Here is a 20,418-nt window from a genome sequence, read left to right as displayed (position 1 = left end):
GCTGACTTCGCTGCCTACCGCGCATGCGTTCGTGGCTGAGGTTGCTCTACGGCAAGTGTTTCTCAACCTTGGCCACTTGAAGATGTCCGGACTTCAACTCCCAGAATTCCCCAGCCAGCATTCGCTGGCTGGGGAATTCTGGGAGTTGAAGTCCGGACATCTTCAAGTAGCCAAGGTTGAGAAACACTGCTCTACGGGAGGGAGCGCTGAGAATTTCCCCCTTTCTTGCGTTCAAGCGCTTAAAATCGGAGGAGGGATTTTTATCTCTTTAAAGGGGAAAGCCCTTCAATCAAGTGTTGTAATACATGGTCATTTTCTGCCATTCTATTGCCAGGCAGCTCTGTTGTAACACATGCATTAGTAGTACCATCTTTGGATCCACCTTTATAACTTTCTTTGTCAAGAATAGGCGACCTGTACTCGTCGTTGTGCTTCATCCGCCTCGCTCAACTCGGTTGACTACCGGGAATTCTGGGAGATGTAGTCCAAAAATTGAAGGATAGAGGCAAGTCACCAAAGTCGTAACACAACAGCAGCAGCAATTTCCTAAATCAGCGCTGTCTCTTCTTTGAGTCCCTTTCGGACTCCTGACTTCCCTACAATAGGTAACGGCTAACAAGAGTTTAATTACTTTTATATATCTGTGGTGGAAAAAGAATAAAGATAAGAGCCAGGTCATAGAAATGCTAATGTACATTCTGGGTGATTGTCAAAGTAGAAATGTTAATATTTCTTAGATTGTCTTAGATGTCTAATGCTTATTTTCTTAGCACGTAATTAACTAATTTGGGATTGAGGGAAAAGTCCTATAAATCTTATTAATAAATCATTGTTTAAAGACGGTTATAAAGTTATAATATTGTGTGGGCCTGGAGAGAAGAGGTGAGATAATTAGTAGCTAACTACAATAATAACAATGAAATGTTAATGGACAATATTTAATGATACATACAGGTGTGTTACGGGGGGGGGGGGTCGGGGGGAATGCTTAGATATCTTACTTAACTGAATTAATTTTAGAATACGTCATAAAGGTGCAATGTTATTGGAGATCTATTGAAACTGCAAATGAAGGCCAGTAGGTAGTTGTGTCTTCTAATATAAATTATTCTAGATAAAAAACATGTTCAAACAATGTTAGCCAAATGAGAATTATGGTACAGGGATAGTAAAATACATAACTTTTCTTTCTTGACTTAAAATGTACAACATATATAAATAAATAAATAAACAAATAAACAAATCAAACATGATTTGAATGAAGTATATGTAAGGTCTGTGGAAGAAACGCACGGAATATATTCGTAAGCAATGGATACACTTTCAACAAGATGTAACGAAAGATGGGGTTTTTTTCCTTGTTTTTTTTTTTTTTGTTTGTTTGTTTAACTAAAACAATAAAAAAAATTTCTCACCCCCCAAAAAAGAATAAAGATAAGAGGACAAAGTGAGATGCTGGATGAAGTTTGTCAGAGGTGGAAAAGGAACAAAACTTTAGTAGAGGCAAAAAAACCTGACTTTTTGGGTGGGAAGGTTCTCACTACTTTTCCGGCAAAAGAAATGCAAAACGCTTTCTGGCATCTGGTTTTCAACTTTCACTTGTGGATAACTAATATAGAACCTTTTTTTTTAAAGACGAGCAAAGTTGCATCAAAGAATCAAGAAGAGAACTTTATCATCCAAACTACAGGAATACTGTTTTCCATCAGGATTATGGATGATCTGCCTTTTTTGCTTCTGTGTTGGCTACTACAAAAATGCCAGTGATTTGCTCTTAGTTGCATCTGACTTATCTTTTTTTAATGTTTTATTTATTTTGTTTATATAACATATAAAAATCAATTTCCATAAAACTGTGTGCGATCTGGGTCCAGTTGTTTTTAAGCGGTCATAATCCACATATTTGCTATAGTATTCATCACAATAATTTTGATAATAATCATATAATAACAATAATACTTAACATTATCTTCTTCAACAACTCTACACTTAACATTTCCTCTTTTTATGTCTCCTGCTTTCTAACTTCTGTTTCTATTGTCTAGCCGTTGATAAAATATGTCCCATATCAAAAAATATTCAGTTTCTTCTTTATCCTTAATAGTAAGTGTTAATCTATCCGTTTCTGTGCATTCTAGTATTTTCTTAATTACATTCTCATTTGCTGGAGTCCCATCATTGTTCCTATTTTTTTTTTTTTTTTAAGGTTTCAAAAGTTTTATTTCTTTTAAGGCAAACATTTCATCATTCCTCAATCAGTAAGACATCGAAGTACAATTTCTTGTATGTCAAAATAATTCTAGTTTACCACCAAATTCTTGTCTAGCCTAATATATACCCCTCCCTCCCTCCACCCTCCCCCCCAGACTTCCCAGAACCCGTACACGGTATGGATTTCTAACAAACACAGTCTAAAATCTGTTGAGAAAAAAAAAAGAAATAAAAAAAAATTAATAACATTCTACATTGACCTTAGCTTCTTCTTGCTGAACCAACTTTAAACAATTTAAATCATTTCTGATCTTAAGCATAGGCTAACTGGAATTTCTTGGTCCCATATTTATTTTGTATATAGTCAATCTATTTTTTCCAGTCTCGTTTATATCTCTCATTTGAGTGATCTTTAAGGTATGCCGATATTTTAGCCATCTCGGCTAAGTTTGTAACTTTCAATGTCCATTCTTGAGTTGTAGGCAAGTCTTCCTTCTTCCAGTATTGTTCCATTGCTGTGCAAATACAATTCTGGCTGCAGTTAGTATATGTAAAACCAGATATATAGTCCTTTTATCATATTTTTCTGGTAGAATTCCCAACAAAAATGTCTTGATTTCAAGTCTATATTCTGCTTTATCATTTTTTCCAACCAAGTATGTATTTTCGTCCAATATATTTTAGCTTTTGGGCATGTCCACCACATATGGTAATATGAACCAGATGATTGATTACACTTCCAACATTTAGTAGATCTATCTTTATACATTTTTGCTAGTCTTGCCGGTACAAAATGCCATCTATAAAACATTTTATACAAATTTTATTTATATGGAGTTGACATAGTCAATTTAATATTTCTATCCCATTCTAATTTATCTAATTTTATGGCATATCCAAAATTTTTAGCTCAAGCAATTACTGCCTCCTTTACTTGCTTGCTTTCAATCAAGTGACTTATTTTTATGAATCTTTCTGCAATACTGAATTTAAGTACTATCCACTTATATTTAGGGGTATAGAAAATATTCTAGAATAAAACTTGCTGTCCCTGTTACCATTCAATAAACTGTCTCTATTGCAGTGTTTCTCAAACTTGGCAACTTGAAGATGCCCGGCATTCGCTAGCTGGGGAATTCTGGGAATTGAAGTCCGGACATCTTCAAGTTGCCAAGGTTGAGAAACACTCCTCTATTGCCTTTGTTTCAAATCCAAAATGCTAACAGATTTTATATAGTTTGAAGCTGCCCTTGGATGACTGTAAATAAGGGGAATGAGAGCAAAGCCAATTTGGTATAGAGGTTAAGGGCCCTAGGCTAGGCTGTGAGCTAGGCACAAAACCAGTTGTGTGACTTTGGTCAATCACTGCAAACTACTACTGATAATCTTGCCAGAAAAACTGCAGGAATCCTATAATCTCTCCAGTCTATTGGAAAAGCCATCTCCAGTTTTTTTCTGCCTCACATCAAAAGTAAGTGTTTTCCCACTTGTGCTGGCACAAACAATGATGTTTCATTTGCTGCATTTCGTTCCATTGCACATATCTGTTAATGGTCCAATAGGTACAGTGTATGCCCTTCCTTCTAGTCATTGGTTGCCATCAATGTAGTCCATGGCATTATGGTTACTCAATTGTTGGTCCTCCCCTGAATCCATGAACTCTGGGACTATACGGTGATGATGGTTTCTTTTCTTCTTTTCTTCTTTTCTTTTTTCTTCTTCTTTTCTTTGGGGGAGAAAGACTTTTTATGCATGGGATAATTTTCTAGATTTGTAATGCATGGGACGAGACTTTTTAGGCATGGGAGTAAGACTGGAGTAAAGACTGTTGTAAACATTGTCCATTCTTTATTAGAATAAGACTGGATGGAGCCAGGACTAAGAAGTATAAAAACTCTTCTGCCAGAGCATGGCCATTATGAGGAATGCTTCCCACTATTCCTTAACAAATTCATTTTTGAGTTTTAGTGCCTTGATCTTTGCCAGCCTGAATCATAAATGTACAATAATAATCAAACTACTAGTAATAAAACTAGTAGTAAAAATGTTTTGTTTTGTTTATTTTGAATTGACATTTCTAAAAAATATAATCTACCCTTGAAGTGGTAAAACATATCTACACACAAAAATACCCATTTTGTATTGAAAAATTGACATGGAATTCAAAGTTTTTGTATGTTTGTGACCGCTGAACCAAATCACGCTGTTTTTAATATTCCATCGTTATATCATTTTGAAGCATGACCAACTACAAAAGCCTGAATCATAAATGTACAATAATAATCAAACTACTAGTAATAAAACTAGTAATAAAAATGTTTTGTTTTGTTTATTTTGAATTGACATTTCTAAAAAATATAATCTACCCTTGAAGTGGTAAAACATATCTACACACAAACATGCCCATTTTGTACTGAAAAATTGACATGGAATTCAAAGTTTTTGTATGTTTGTGACCGCTGAACCAAATCACGCTGTTTTTAATATTCCATCGTTATATCATTTTGAAGCATGACCAACTACAAAATTTGGTTACAGATATTTGATGTTGATATTTCATGGCATACTTAATTTTGAAAGGAATCGGAATTGTAAGGGAACCAAATAATTGTGCGCAAATGTATATGGTTAAAAAAAACCTAAAATCAATTCATTTAGCAATTTTATACATTGTTATAAAAACTGTTTTCCTGAGAGTCTCAATAGGTATACATGGGTATAATTTGAATTTCTTTCTGTTTTTCTTTAAGCAAATGCAAGATTGTGAACACAGAGCAGGTTTCAGATATCTATCTGTATGCACCCAGCATCTGACATGAAAGAAAATTGTTGGAGAATGATTTATCAACACTTTTTTCTAGCTGCTTCTGAATAATTGTGCATGCTTAAGCAGCCACCTATAAAAATAGGGAAGAAAGGAAGAGTATAATAAACAAGAGTTTTAGAAAGATTAAAAATGGGTGTCATAAACCATGACTGCTAATTTATCTTCCTTTTTCTTCTCTTTACTTTGAACTTCTGGAACTTCTGTTTTAATTAATATAAGAGAAGTTCTAATATTTGAAACTTAAAAACTATTTCATGCTCACACTAGACATACTCTCAGTTTTATTTTATTGATTGTCCTTCTGCTCCTTTCACTCTGGAGTGACAATGCTACAATATAATTAGCGATGTAGGTTTAAACTACATTGGTGGGCTATAAATTTCATAGAAAATTCCATCCCAGGCCCGGGATAGCTCAGGCTGGTTCGAAATGAACTTACTTCCAATTAGAGATATTCTACCCATCCCATTAATAAAGCTAAAATGGAGGAAAAGATGGAGATGAATACATCAATATAGATTGTGGAACCTAAGTCCTGTATGGTCCTTTATACATTCCTGAAACTTTCCTAGTGTCTTGGAAAACATGCAACATAAGTACACCAACAACAGTCATGGTTACTGGGACATTATTGTATTTGACTGCAGGGACATTGCAGAACATTAATTTTGAGGTGCTCCTGATATTATTGGATCCTTTTTTTGTCACACAATCCCTCATTCTGTAATCAATATTCTCCACTACATTGTTGAACGTAAAAGGAAAACTGTCAGGTTTTAAGCAAATATGATTTAGTGAATCTACAGTTCCAGAATAATATGAGTTCAACAATATAATATTAAAACAATTTGTTACTCATGCAAAACCCATTTATGTAGGGGTTCTAAATGAATTTCATTCGTGAAATAATGTATCATAGCTCTGAATATGAACCAAATTCAGAACAGGAACTGATCCAGATTGAACACGTAATGTGGGCATGATTTATAAGGAAAACAATGTATCTTGATCCATCTTTTTCAGCTTCTGAGATAGTTTCCAAAGGGGTTTTTCTTTTCTTCATTATCTGTAAATGCAGAAGCAACCGGTTCCATGTAAAAAGAAACTGGATTTGATTTGTCATTGTTCACTGGGAAGGTATTTGGGAACTTTCCAAGTGTAAACTCTCTCTCAGAAAAGTAAGTTCCATAAAAGTTCCGAAAAACTATATGACATTTATGATTTTAGAAGAATGAAATAGTAACATTCAAGCACCATTTTTTGTTTTTGTTGACTCACAACTTTCACACAATGCATTATGTGCAAGAAACACTTGTTTTGTTTCTAAATGTGCACATGTATTATTTCCAAATACTGGATAGTCAGACACAAATTGAGAGTGTATCTACAGAAGACAAATAAATTTTATTTCCATCCACACATTGGGTTTTATCATAAATTAATATTTGATTTGATTTGATTTGATTATATTTATATGCCGCCCTTTTCCCCTGAAGGGGACTCAGGGCGGCTCACAATTCAAATCAGGGAAGGGGGGTACAGACAAAAAATAAAAGACGAGACATAACAATACATAATTTAAAAACACACAACAGTCATACCATTCGAGACGGGGGCAACAGCTCTTTAGCCCCAGGCCTGTTGGAACAGCCAGGTTTTAACGGCTTTGCGGAAGGCCTGGAGGGTGGTGAGGGTTCGAATCTCCACGGGGAGTTCGTTCCAGAGGGTCAGAGCAGCCACAGAGAAGGCTCTCCTCTGGATAGTCGCCAGTCGGCACTGGCCGGCGGATGGAATTCGGAGGAGGCCTAATCTGTGGGATCTAATCGGTCTAGTGGAGGTGATAGAGTAACTGAATAAAAGAATCGCAATTAAAATTGCATCTTACTTAGAATAGCCATTAATTAACTGCTTGTTACTTAATATGTTCTAAGATTATTTCAGGTCATTTGCCACTTTTCATCAGGCAACTGTTAGACATTAATTAAAGAAAAATATGGTAAAATAAATATCATATTTAACATTTGAATTGTGATTTTGTACTAGCATAGATGATTTGAAAATTACTTATAGTATACCTATAGATAAATGTACACAAGCAAACACAAGTTAAGACCAATGTTTATCAACCAACCTTATTCCAGATGTCCTGGAGTTCTCAAACACCCCAAACCATTGCGCCTTTAAGAATGAGAATTTGGTAGTTGTAATCCCAATCCATCTGGAGCATACGATATTGAGAAAAACTGGTATAACAGATTGTTCCAAAGTTTTATTTACTAGATCTCTGTTCCTGGGATTATCCAAAGATTTCCATACTTCCTCTGGCTTTAATGGAGGACCCTGAGGCAATTCTGTTGCCATGAGGACGGTACACTCAACCAAGATCAACGGCTTCCACATGCCAGAAAGATTGGAAGACTGCGGGCAAGTAACAACAGCTCAAAAGATTCTATGCATGAATGTTCAGGACACATTTGAAGCAATTATGTAAGCTGGTTCATGAATTTATATAATTTGTCTCAAGCAATAATTAAAAGAAACTTTGTCCTGCAATATTCATTTGTAAGCAAATGAATATTAGAGCATAGTTCAACTCTTAATTTGCTTGTTCAGGCTTTTGTTCTTAAATTACCCATGCTATCCATAAACTGAGTAGAATGAATGATGTACAAATCTATTGTTTAAAAATAGTCGCTTAGAAATAAAGCTTACCAGTAAGTATTGGCTTTCCCTTCTCTGTTCAGCAGCTTACAAAGTCTCAAGGTAAGTCATATTTCCTGCTTATAGTTTTAGAAAAAATAATGGTCATTAATTGATAGTGACTTGCAAGTGGGGTTTCAAAAGGCAGTAACAGATTTGTATACATCTTACTATACTTACTGACTCATTATCCAAAGTGCCCTGAAATAGTGGTTGAGCTCAAAATGATGAAACACTACTGCCTTATCCATTATATCATTGAATAAAAATCTCTTGCATAAAAGAAAAGGGGTTAAGACATTTTGTTTTTTTAACGTCAAATATGGCTTTTTTCCAGCTGATTCTTCTGACAAAGTTTTGAACTTCAAATCCCAGACTTCGTTCACAATCAGTGTAGTGACCATAATGATTTGGCTAGATGTTTTTTTGTGTACCTTCCCAGTCATTACCCATTTTTCATCTGAAAATTTGAAAGAAAGAGCTTTAGTGCTGTCATTAACCAGCACAGGGGAATCAGTGTTCAAATAACCAAATTTAAATTGACCATATTAAGATACGTAGGAAAGGTAGATACAAAGAATTTTGGCTAAAAGACAACAGTAAATGAAAAATGCTAAAATGCTTGCTCATCTTACACATGTACAACAAAAGAACGCAGCCGCGCGAGCGATTGTGGGTGCACCCAGATACACCCATGTCACACCTATCCTCTGCGAGCTGCACTGGCTACCCATTAGTCTCTGGACCCGCTTCAAGGTGTTGGTCGTTACCTATAAAGCCCTACATGGCATCGGACCTGGGTACCTGAGAGACTGCCTCCTGCCGATTATCTCCCATAGACCGATTAGATCTCACAGGTTAGGTCTTCTCCGGATTCCATCTGCCAGCCAATGTCGGCTGGCGACTCCCCGGGGGAGAGCCTTCTCTGTTGCAGGGCGCAGAGAGGCTGGTTGGCCACCAGGAGGTGCCTGAACCTTGGACCAGTGGGGAGGAGACAAAGGAGTGTGATCCTGAAGTCATGCATTGGAGCAGTGGGGAGGAGTCAAGGGAGTTGTTCCTGGATGCCCAATACCGAAGAGCTAATAGGCGTAAGGAACAGTTGCGCAGTTACAGGAGATAATTGCACTCAGTTGGTGGTAATTAGGCTCCTCTCAAGACTATAAAAGGAATGATTGTGCACACGCCCTTTTGCAGGAGTTAATATATGCACTAAAGTGGGAGAACCTTTGGGGCTAGCTTGGCAGGCTGGATTGCTGCCAAGGTTAGTCTGTGCTGGATTGCTGCCACGTCTTGTTTGTGCTGGATTGCTGGCAAGGGCCTGTCTGTCTGTTAATAAAGTCCTTGAAGTATCTTTGTCTTGGCGTGCTTTGGTGTAGGACGAGGCCTATGAAAACAGAGGGATTCTGATTAATCCATTCTATCATACTATATTTCTTATCAGGAAAGGTATTGGTGAAAAGTATTGATGTAAACTTGATTTAGTTTCCTTATTTCCTGATTTTAATTTCTTTCGCTTTCAGTATATGTTGTTTAACACTGCTTATCCCATAATGGAATAGTTTGATGGATAGATAACTGTTGTGACTCTGCAGTTCTGCTGTGAGTTTTTTTGGGATACAAGATTCAGTATGCAGCTGGGGCTTGTGGGAGGAAGTTTGGAGATAAAAGGACGGATGCTGCCACGCCCCAGTCGCTGGAGTCAACATCGTTCCTTCGTGTGTTCCTTGTTTGGTACAACATTGCTTGATTATTAATCGTGATTTATGCTTGTTACACTTGGATAAGTGCTTTGGTGTTTCATGTAAACCTGATCCGTGGAGACTGTGGAAGAAGTGAAGTGCTTGTAAGAGTCTTTTGTTTTGCATTCTTGTCGGAGACTTGTATTTATGTTATTTTGGGGCTCGAAGCCAGTTTGAGCTGAAAACTGATAAAGACTTCCTTTTAAGTTGCCTGCCTGCGTTTGTTAACGAGCTATGAAGAGGGGGACAGAACATATAACTATGTGGAAATAGTTCAACGTTGCCATTATTATTCCCTTAAAATAACAGTGGTGGGTTTCAATTTATTTTACTACCGGTTTTCTCGTGCGTGCGCACACATGCACAAAAGCTTCTGTGCATGCACAGAAGCATCTGGCCAGAGGCTCCCACCACTACTGTTCTCCTGATCCGGGGTAAACCAGCAGAAACCCACATCTGTTGTGCATATTCCCATTGTGATAAGTTAGGCACATTTAAAACTATTTAATTGCTGTCACACCTACTGAACAATATAAAAGCAGTGTGATTTTGGCCCCAAAATCTTTAAAGGAGCATCTCTCTTTTCATGGGTAATAAATGTAGAGACATAAATACCAAACAGGACAATTATGTTTAATTAAAACAAGGACATGCGTCATTGGAGAGTGCTAATCTACCATATGATTTTCTAGTCGTACAGAAGAGGTGCTTGTAGAAAAATCACATGTATCTACCAGATGATATGCCAAATTAATTTTAACAGAAGTAATTTTCTACAAAATGGGAGAATATATATCATTTCATTTTTACCGTTCACATCAGTCAACAAAATTAAGTACTCTCCTCCCATAGACAGCTCATAGAAAAATATGAAATTAAAACTCTCCAGCTCAAAAAATATTCCTTCCATCACCCCTCATTTTTTGGAAAATAGCACACAGTAAATTAATACTATTAAGCTTAGCTCTCCCCCCTCCCCAAAGAAAAAATTGAGTTTGATTTCATGGATTTAGCCATGGAGCTTTCTGAACAACAATATGGAATGGCTGCTCATCTTTGCTCCTTCACTCTTGTTAGCTGTTTTTTTCCCAATCATTTCTGTTGGTCAGTTAACAATCCAAGTAATTTCAAGCTAAAAATCCTTACTATTCTTTCCTATATCAATGTTTGTAATACAACATATTCAGTGGTGGGATTCAATTTTTTTACTACAGGTTCTGTGGGTGTGGCTAGGTGGTCATGTGACTGAGTGGGTGTGCCTAGGTGGCCATGTGATTGGGCTACATGGTCGAGGCAAGGGAGCCAAAGAGCAGCTGTCTCTATGCCGCAGTGTGACTCTAAGGCACCAGCTAAGGCGTGCAAGGCCATAATAACTTCTGGTCAGCCAGAATTTTTACTACTGGTTCACCCGAACCGGCTGAATACCACCACTGAACATGTTACTGCTGAACAAAAGTGAACAAATAATTTAGCAATAAAATGCTTTTAGAGCTAGTTCTACCCATTGCTTAAAAGACTTCGTGTGAAAATTGAAGCTAGCTTTATATTGCTGAAGAACACGGTAAACATGATTTAATTTTTTTTCCTTTTATTTAATACACAAAATATTAAAACTGAAAAAATACACCCAAATATTCTAACATAAAATACCTGAGCCGACTGAAGGCAGAAACACGCATCATTACATTCAAAAGCATTTGAGCAAAATAGAAATGCAGGTAACAATATTCACAGACTGCAGTAAATGGTCTCTTGAGTGGCACTTTTCATAAATCTCATGTATTCCATGGGAAAAGTACTAAGATATTCAATACTATGATTTGTAATGGAACTTGATGTATAAAATATTAGAAAATTATGCACACTTACAATTGACTGCTTAAAGTATTATTTGGACATATAGAAGAGTAAGCATTTTTTGAAACAAAAAAAAAAGCTTTGATATCCATTCTGTGATTGCTGGCTTGATTGGAGCAAAATTGTTCTCAAGGAGCAAGTGCAGCTCTCCTTTCTGCAGGATGAAATGTTTTTTTCAGTCTTAGGACTCCATCTTCTTCTGGGAGATCACTTGATGGCAATTACTGGTGGAGGAGCTGAAAGTCTCCAACTAAGCATGTTTGGTACATTTAACTGCTCCCCCTAAATTTCCAGAATTTCCATAACTGTAATTCATATTTGAATTGTATAATGTATAAACCACATTCAACACAGCTAAAGCAAGTCCTATTCACCACTGTCTACAAATCTAAATCTGAGGTAAAGAGCCTATCACATCAACGTTTGATTTTGCAGATCTGTAATTGAAAACTAAAATATAAGTATAAATTACACTGTTCAATAGTGCTTACAACCATCAAATCCTATGTTTTACTTTCAAGTGGATATCATGCTCATTTTTACTGTATAAAATAGAAAAAGCCCAGCAAAACTAATTATGTTTTTTATGAAAAAAAGTTTTACGGTAAACTTTATTTTCACAAATGTAATCGTTTCCAGAATAGTACATCAACCCATTGCAGAAACGGATATTTATAATCTAGGAATGGTCAGTGCAAAAAGACTTGAGCAGAATTTTTATGCAACAGAACAGTCCTGCTCTTTCTTCTAAAAACTGTTTCTGAAATCTGCAGAATGTGCAATGTGACATTTGTAGAATGGAAGCTGTGACTGAAAGAAGGGATAGGCAGACATTGGGAAGACAAGTCCACACTTCTTTCATCCTTGCATAATCCTACAATCAAGCCAGTGATTGTCTTAAGAAGTTAATAAAAAAAGTCAGATACAAAGAGAAACTAGTTATCAAAAAAGAATTATGTTAAGCACATTACTTCCAGATGCCAAATTTCTCTAGAGAGCCATATTTTAATTTTCACATTTGAAATAGTTAAATTGAATAGTGTATGTTCGTTAGCACACACGCATGCACGCGCACACATACAGACACACTTCAGAAATGAAAATATATTCAAATGCTGACAGAAATGCGATACCCTTGAATCATTTAAGTGATGATTGATAGTAACTATCTTTGATTCAAATGTGCAATATTGCCTCAGGGAATGGAATGGTTCCATTCAGAGATCCATGCAGGCTCAAAAATATGCACAGATCTACCTGTGGCAAGATTCAATAAGAAGAACGTAGTGAGAATTAGTAATCCATAAAAGGAACAGATTTATGAGACTATAATTCTATTATGTGCACTATAACATCTGTATCTACAAGTAAGCATTTGGCCATAGTAACAAGATTATTTAAAAACTGATCTTTATATTGTTAATTAGCACCAAAAATGAATTCATCTAATAAAAATGAAAAATAACTTTTTAAAAACTGAAAAATACATTTAATTCAGCTAATCATCAGCTTCACAAACTTAAATCATGGATATCTCTAAAAGACAACAAATCTTATTTTAGCTTATAAGATGACCATAACCCAGTGATGGCAAACCTTTTTCTTACGGTGCGCCAAAATTGTGCGCATGTGGCTGGAGGCTTTCCTAAAGCCTGGGAGGGTGAAAATGGCCTCCCCAGCCCACCTCCCCACACGTGCCATAGTTTCACCGTCACAGCCCTAACCAAACCACTAAGAATCAGTCAAAACTGCTTAGTGTAATACTTTGTAGAATAACCGGACTTTGCATATCAAGCTTCCCCAAAATGAAGAGAACCTTGTGTAACAGGAACACTAAGATATTGGCCATTCCATCAGTACACTATTTTATAACAGAAATGCCTATTGTAATTGACACACGGTTTTAGTAAAATGAAGGTGCCAGTGAAATTAAAAGGTTCTAAGATTAAACTCCACTAGAACTGAATGAAGAGAACTACATTTCTTTCTTCTATGGCTTGTTTGGCATTCCCCCCCAATAATAGTACCCAGCACAGCACTCTGCTTGTCAACATGTCTTCCTAGCTAACAAATTTCCTCCCCAATTTACTTGTAGTCTTTTATTTTTTTTAAAGTAAGCTAGCATGCTGGAAGAACCAAGACCAACCTATATTTCTAATGATGACTCTGGGCCCCCCTATATTAGGGATGAACCTGAAAAATAAAGTGTGTGGGTGTGTGGGTGTGGGTGTGTCCGACCATGGCAAACATTTAGTGGGAATGCCTATTAATAGACTTTGAAAATTCTAAGTATGCCCACTGGCCACAAAACACTAAGGAATTCTGACTTCAAGTAATTAGGAACATATAGTTTGCAAGTGTCCCTGGGACAGATTTTTTTTAAATTTATGTATTTATTTACTTATTAAATGTATATGCTGCCCATCTTACTAAGGAGCAATAATACAACTAAAATTTATTGTAAGGAAAATTACATTTTTGGTTTGTTTTTATACACTGCTGTAAAAATGCTTTGAAGTTTATTGTCTCCAATACCTGGAAATTCTTTGGAGATACAATGTAATACTTTTATCTATTTGTGATCTACATTTTAAAACTTTTTTTAGTGGACGGAAATCCTTATACATTTGTTTTAATCAATTGCTTATTTCATTTATGATGAATCCTTTCTACATGTAGAAATTTTACTTTCAAAATGTAGATATAATTAATTATAATAAATAAATGTTTAAATGTATAGTTATAAAAATGTGAAGTAACGTCATTGTTTGATAAAGGATAGTAGTCCTTGTGTAATCCCTTCCTTTCTATGCTGTAGTATTGCAGAATTCATACAGCATTGTTTATTTAAAAGTACCCACTTCGCTTTTTTTCACTAAAAAAAAATCCCAATCAAATCAAATTATAAAGAGGATATGAGCCTTTGTGGGTATGTATATCAAGGACTTCAAGAGACAATCTCTCTCTCTCTCTCTCTCTTTTGGTGATGGAATCCTTTGCAACAGGATTTTTTGCAAATTTTTGGGAAGGAAAAGAGTAGAAAATATTTTAAACAACGGATAGACTTAGAAAAGATTTTTAAAATCCCCAAAAGGACAGGGGAGCAGAGGGCATTAAACATCTCTCTTCCTCTTGAACCTTAATTATATTAAGGGTAATATATCAGATTTTACCCTTTTACTATTTTCAAAATTCTCATGGCAACTTACTTTATGATAGTATGCCAATAAAGTTTGATTTAATCCAGTGGACTACAGCAAATAGATAATATAGGTCAGGGCTGTCAAACTCATAGCCTGTGGGCTGGAAGCGTCACATGCTGACCACACCCACACCCGGTTTAACGAAGGGGGGGGAGTCCCAATATGTCAAATGACGCTGCTGTGACAACGCAAGTTTGACATCCCTGATATAGGTAGTCCTTGACTTACAACCAGTTGCTTAACAGGGCAGGGCAGGAGCCAGATTCACTTAACTGTTTTACTAACTTAACCACTGCATGCTACTGCACGGCAACAGAGGTCATAAAATGGGCAAAACTCACTTAACCAATGTCTCACTTAGCCACAAAAAATTTGGGCTCAATTGTGGTCGTAAGTTGAGGACTACATGTAGCAAAATTGGGGATGGTCTCATGGTGACATGCTTAATGACTAGCCCAACGTATGACTTGTAATTCTGGGGTCATAAGTCAAGGACTTCCTGTAGACTATATTTTAGAAACTGAAATCACAAATCTAGTTGCATTCCAGAGCTTATTCCGGTCACAATTTTGACTTCCCTTCATCCCTTGAAATATCATAGCCTGCATTTTTTTTAAAAAAACGTTAAAAACAAAATGTCATGCACAGAAAGGAGATTTATTATTAAAATTCAGGAAGTATATCTAGATGTTCAAGTTTAATGGTCGGTACTTTGAAACAGGATTTATACTCCTGGACTTTCAAATAGTATTCATTATGAAAATATTACACCATATGCTCTTGTGTGAACAATTGTTCATGAGAAGATGGAAACCACTAGAACTGTGGATTTAACTATAAAGTTTTACAAGTTGGTTCACTAAAATGCCACTACTGAATAATCAAGCTACGCCTTTTTTAATGAATGAAAATATTTCAAGTATGTTTCTCACCTTAAATATTTATCACAGAGATTAGCATCAAGTTTCAAAAATCTATCAAAATGAACTAAAAATGTATTCTTCACCCGTTCTAAAGCACGGGTAAGTTGTTCAATCATACTTCCTTGGCATAAATATCCGGAAATATATTAACAATTACAAATACTTTTAATAAACATCATGTATTTCTAAAATAGTTAATATGAATGTTGATCTAGCTACATTATCTTATTTTCTAGAAAAAGGAAGCAAAAGATTAATACTGCAACTGAAGAAGGATCTAGCAGGTTACAAAATTAACTCTAAAATCTAGGCTACTTAGGGACTAAAATATTTCATATTGTTCAGAATATATTGCAGTGGATAGAAACATACTTTATTGCATGAACAGTAAGAGCCCATGCGGATGTTAAGAGCTATGAGTTATGAAATGAATCAATTCTATCAACTGTATTGCACAAGATGAGTGTGAGATCCAACTGTGCAAACAGGTCATCCTTTACTGTAAATTATTTCTTTGCTAGTTAATTTTTTTGGCAGCTACTCATTTGTTTACAGCGGGGGTGTCCAAACTTGGAAACTTGTGCCAGAATTCCCTGGGAGTTGAAGCCCACAAGTCTTAAAGTTCCCAAGTTTGGACACCTCTGGTTTACAGGCACTAGAGATCAGAAATGGTGATTGAAAGCTTAAGGATACATCTAGCATTTCTGAATAGAGGTATTTATAAATAAATGTTTGAGGCATGTGCAGCCCACTGGCTAAGCAATATTAAAAAATCTAGCAGGTTCGAAAATCAAAGTTGCGCAATATATCAATGCTTAATGCATAATTCCAAGAGCTGAAGGATTGGAAAATGCCCTCCTTTCAACTGCAACCCACCAGGCCCTTCTGAAATTTTTGAAACTCTGCTCAGTTTCTCATGTTTTTAATATAGTAGTTACATAAGAAAGTTGCTTTTTAGGAACTAGAACCAAAAAAAGTCAGATGGACCTAGGCATGGATATTTTGAATATGGTCCGTCCTCTTATTAGTTTTTCCAATAGTTCTCATTATTGTTTAATCCTCCATGCCAATTGCACAAGTAAGAATTCAAAATAAAAAGTTAACACTTGCAGAGTTTTATTCTTAAACAGTTCTGATCTCCAAATTGGATTCTGATCCTGAAGATATACAGAAGTCAATTTGAATTTCTAGGAAAAAGCATTTTCTCAAAGGCTAATTGAGATGCGGTGGCTCAGTGGCTTCATGAAACTGGAGATGGTCTCTGCTACAATGGTTCAAGCCCTAGCACTGCATGGTGGGGTGAACTTCCATCACTTGCCTCAGCTTCTGCCCATCTAACAGTTTGAAAATGTGTTCTATGAAAGCAGATAAACAGATACTGCTTTGGTGGGGAGATGAACTGATACTTCATGCAGGTGGTCAGATTCCTGCCAGCTCTGAACCTTCCCAGTTGTGACACCTGTTTGTGAGGTGGTTCCGGTGGAAGGAGGGGGCCTTGGATGAGGAAGAGCTGCAGGAAGAGCTGCTCATCTTTCTTTCTAGTGCAAACCTAGCTCACTTTCCTGTGGTGCACCTGAATGTGTACTACAACAGAGCTAGTAAATTGGCAGCCAAGGTGGCGCAGTGGTTAAATGCAGCACTGCAGGCTACTGCTAGATCAGCAGGTCAGCGGTTCAAATCTCACCGGCTCAGGGTTGACTCAGCCTTCCATCCTTCCGAGGTGGGTAAAATGAGGACCCAGATTGTTGGGGGCAATATGCTGACTCTCTGTAAACCGCTTAGAGAGGCCTGAAAGGCCTATGAAGCGGTATATAAGTCTACTGCTATTGCTATTGCTATTGCTATTGCTACTCTGCATTAGCACTGTTTTTTCCTGGCTAATGTAACACTGCCATCTACTACTACTGATAATGATGATGTTTAATTAAGCTGTAGAAATTTAATATAGCTGCTCTTGTTAACTCCTGGAGATTGCCTAGATGAATGGGTGCTAAACTCGATCGTGTGATGTGACATATCACAACATTTTTTGCCTTGTGGAGCCGGGGTGGGCGTGGCTGCACACGATGCATCCAACCCGCGAGCCACCAGTTTGACACCTCTGGCAAGACTCTATTAAAAAGTAGGGATGTTTTCATTTTAAAATTTCCTTAGACTACTTTCCTGAAATACCTACAGTTCTACACATAGTTGCATGCTTAACTGAAGAAAATCTCAATGCACTCAAATTGACTTTCTTGTGAGTAGCCTGGCTACGATTACACTGCTTGTTGTTTTTTTAATGGACACTCTAAATCCAAATTAAAAGCAAAAAGAGAAGGGGATCCAAAATAGGAAAAAAGCAAAACATTTCAGATAAAAGTGTAAAACTACTTTCAATATACAATCTAAAACTATAAATTATTAATTTCTAGGCAGGTACAAAAATATGTAAAAAGTATAATAAAAGTGCTATACATCCTAAGTATGCACAATTCACATAGAGTGTAAAATAGCATCATTTACCTAAGAATATGATTATAGAGATTTCTCAATTCACCCGCTTCTCATATACAGGTATGAGACCACATTCAGCAGCTTTGATTTTCTAGTAATACATGAATCCATAATAGATTGTCCAGAGCTGTCTTACAGATTCTAAAGTGTATTGGATAGCTCCTTAACTTCTAATGCTTTCAGTCTGAATAGCCATAGATTATGAGCTGGTATGCAATAAGCTACCACAATGTTAATAAATATTAGATGCTATGACACACACATACCCACACCATATACACTGCAAAACAGATAAAGGTTATACAGTCAAACAGAGCCTTTACTAAAACCTATTATGACCTTTAACAAATTGAGGTTCTCATTGGCATCTGATTAGAAGGACAAGCTTCCCAGGAGGTGCCAATGCATGAATTTGAAGAGAACTTTTGTGCCCTTAGCTTCTGCTTGAGAACGAATAATTTGGCAAGTACCATTTCCCTTGCTGTAGCGCTGACAAGAGACAAAAGGTCACTGCCAAAATTCTATTTCGCATACAGCTATGAGAGGCATAGAAATGCTTTCCAAGGTCAGTCTTCATTGAACGAGGTCTGAGAATAGATTGCATTACTTTGTGCTCTGCCAGCTGTTGGCAAAAAGCCCAGTATAGCAGTAAAAAAGAAACTCATTGCGGATGTTGTAAGTCATCCATTAAGTAGGTCACAGAGTACACTGATAGCTCAGTTTAGTGCCATAAAATCAGTTGAAAATTAGGTATTGGAGGACTTTTTTCCAGAGACTTGCCTAAGAATATTTTAATATCCTATTAATAGTATGCCTGAATACCAAGACTGGCTTGACCTTGAAGCATTCCATGTAAAGATAGTAACATTAACACGTGTGATGATTCATACATAGCACAATATACAAAATTGTTAATATTACAGAACAATTCTATAAATATTTGTTTAATAAATTAGAAAAAAAATGATAAACAAGAGACAAATAACTAACCAAAGGCACTTTAGGCAGGAATTATAGTGGATACAAGTAAGGAAAATATGTATTATAACTTTGTTTAGAGGAAGAATCTCTTTAGGAAGAGGAAATTAGCCATTATGTAAAAGAGCTGTTAAGAAATACAATGAAGTTTTAAGCTCATGGTGATATGCAAAAGCAGCAAAAATCCCTTATACATTTTATTTAAAGAACCAAAATATTTGCTGCTTTTTAAATGGTTATATGTAACATTAACATAGTTCTGCCTAAAGGCAGCTTCTTTTAAAACTCCTTTGTGCACAGATAAGTATTGATATCTTTGATGCCTACATTTTATCAATCCAAATAATATTGGACCCAAGAGGTGCTGAATGACATTAGCAAAATGTTATTCTAATGAAATACTTCCAGGATGCATTTTTAAAATCTCTGTGTATAGCTCTAGGGAAGTTTTCTGAATTGTCGTGTTTGTCTGTCTTTAACCTAGTCTTTCCAACATGGTTGGAACTATAAGAATTGTCCAGTGAAGTATCTAAAAAGGAACATATTAGAGAAATGATCATTTACACAATGCAGGGTTTCACTGCCCTTGAATAAAATGGCTTCTATGCAGAAAATACTCTGTTATCGTTCCATTTCTACTGTCGCTGGATGCTTAGTTCTTCAATTCTTGAATTCAACTAACTACGCAAAAGGGTTTTGGATGTATGAAGTTATTTCACAATACAAACTGTTATCTTATTTACTCCAACAGTAATATTGCCAAAATAAATATGGGAGTGGTGATTCAATGAAATAAGTACACAGAAGTATCTTGGACATGTAAACTTGCAATTTTAAAATAAATAAGTATAAGCCTTTTGCTTCAATACAAGGAACCGATGCAACCATGTTTTCTCTCAGTGTCGAGAACAAAGTGCTTACTGAGTAACAGATTTATGCATTTCAATTAAAGTTATTATTAGTAAGTAAAAATATTGTTTTCTTTGGAAACCTAAAGCCTTTCCATTTTCTACCATTGATAGAAGATGCAGCGTAGGTTTTCCTATATTATCTATACTTCCGCATCTATTACTGTTTTGGCCAGCTAAAGTATTTTAAACAATGCTGCATAATGAATGTAAAAAAAGAGGAATTATTACAAAGTATGGCATTTGATATAAATAAACAGGTGCAAAAACTACAGCAGCAACAGAGAAAAGAAGTGGAAAATATGCTGCAATCTTCAATAATTTACTGTAGGAAGAGAAAGAAAAAGAATAAAATAAAATTATTCAAGCAGTAAAATGTATGAGTACTTTTGTTAATTTTAGTCTTTCCTAATCTCATGTGATATTTGATTTCAACTCCCAAGCCAACATGGTTATGCTGACTGGAGACACAGGTACAATTTATTGGTGGACAGGGTAATCAAGCTGGAAAGGCTAATGTAGCAAATAAACAACAGATATTATTGAAGCAATACTATGGAGTAATGTTCAACATAT

At 36.0% G+C, this 20,418-nt stretch overlaps 2 protein-coding genes across 2 annotated transcripts in view; both read right to left on the bottom strand.

Moving 5' to 3' along the window:
* Positions 1 to 3,160: 3,160 nt before the first annotated feature.
* Positions 3,161 to 8,445, bottom strand: C1H2orf66 (chromosome 1 C2orf66 homolog). Its single transcript, XM_032235473.1, has 2 exons — positions 7,151 to 8,445; positions 3,161 to 6,261 (listed from the first exon to the last, which is right to left on the bottom strand). Exons 1-2 carry the CDS (start codon positions 7,436 to 7,438, stop codon positions 6,058 to 6,060), a joined length of 492 nt encoding a protein of 163 aa, XP_032091364.1. The 5' UTR covers positions 7,439 to 8,445; the 3' UTR covers positions 3,161 to 6,057.
* Positions 8,446 to 17,243: 8,798 nt separating this feature from the next.
* PGAP1 (post-GPI attachment to proteins inositol deacylase 1) overlaps positions 17,244 to 20,418 on the bottom strand; it is a 48,479-nt gene continuing 45,304 nt past the window's right edge. The window contains exon 27 of the mRNA XM_032223863.1: positions 17,244 to 20,167. Coding sequence (XP_032079754.1) covers positions 20,029 to 20,167 — 139 coding nt within the window. The 3' untranslated portion in view covers positions 17,244 to 20,028. The remainder of the gene's footprint in view (positions 20,168 to 20,418) is intronic.

This window comes from Thamnophis elegans, chromosome 1 (genome assembly GCF_009769535.1).
Source record: "Thamnophis elegans isolate rThaEle1 chromosome 1, rThaEle1.pri, whole genome shotgun sequence".
Lineage (NCBI taxonomy): Eukaryota > Metazoa > Chordata > Lepidosauria > Squamata > Colubridae > Thamnophis > Thamnophis elegans.
This window is presented reverse-complemented; position numbering and strand designations above follow the sequence as displayed.

What these genes read in the sequence shown, in the direction of transcription:
- C1H2orf66 (XM_032235473.1), bottom strand. Translation starts at nt 7,438, where the DNA reads ATGTGGAAGCCGTTGATCTTGGTTGAGTGTACCGTCCTCATGGCAACA. An exon ending in GGTTGGTTGATAAACATTGG is followed by an intron (nt 6,262 to 7,150) that starts TCTTAACTTGTG and finishes TCATTCTTCTAA; the next exon opens with AATCATAAATGTCATATAGT.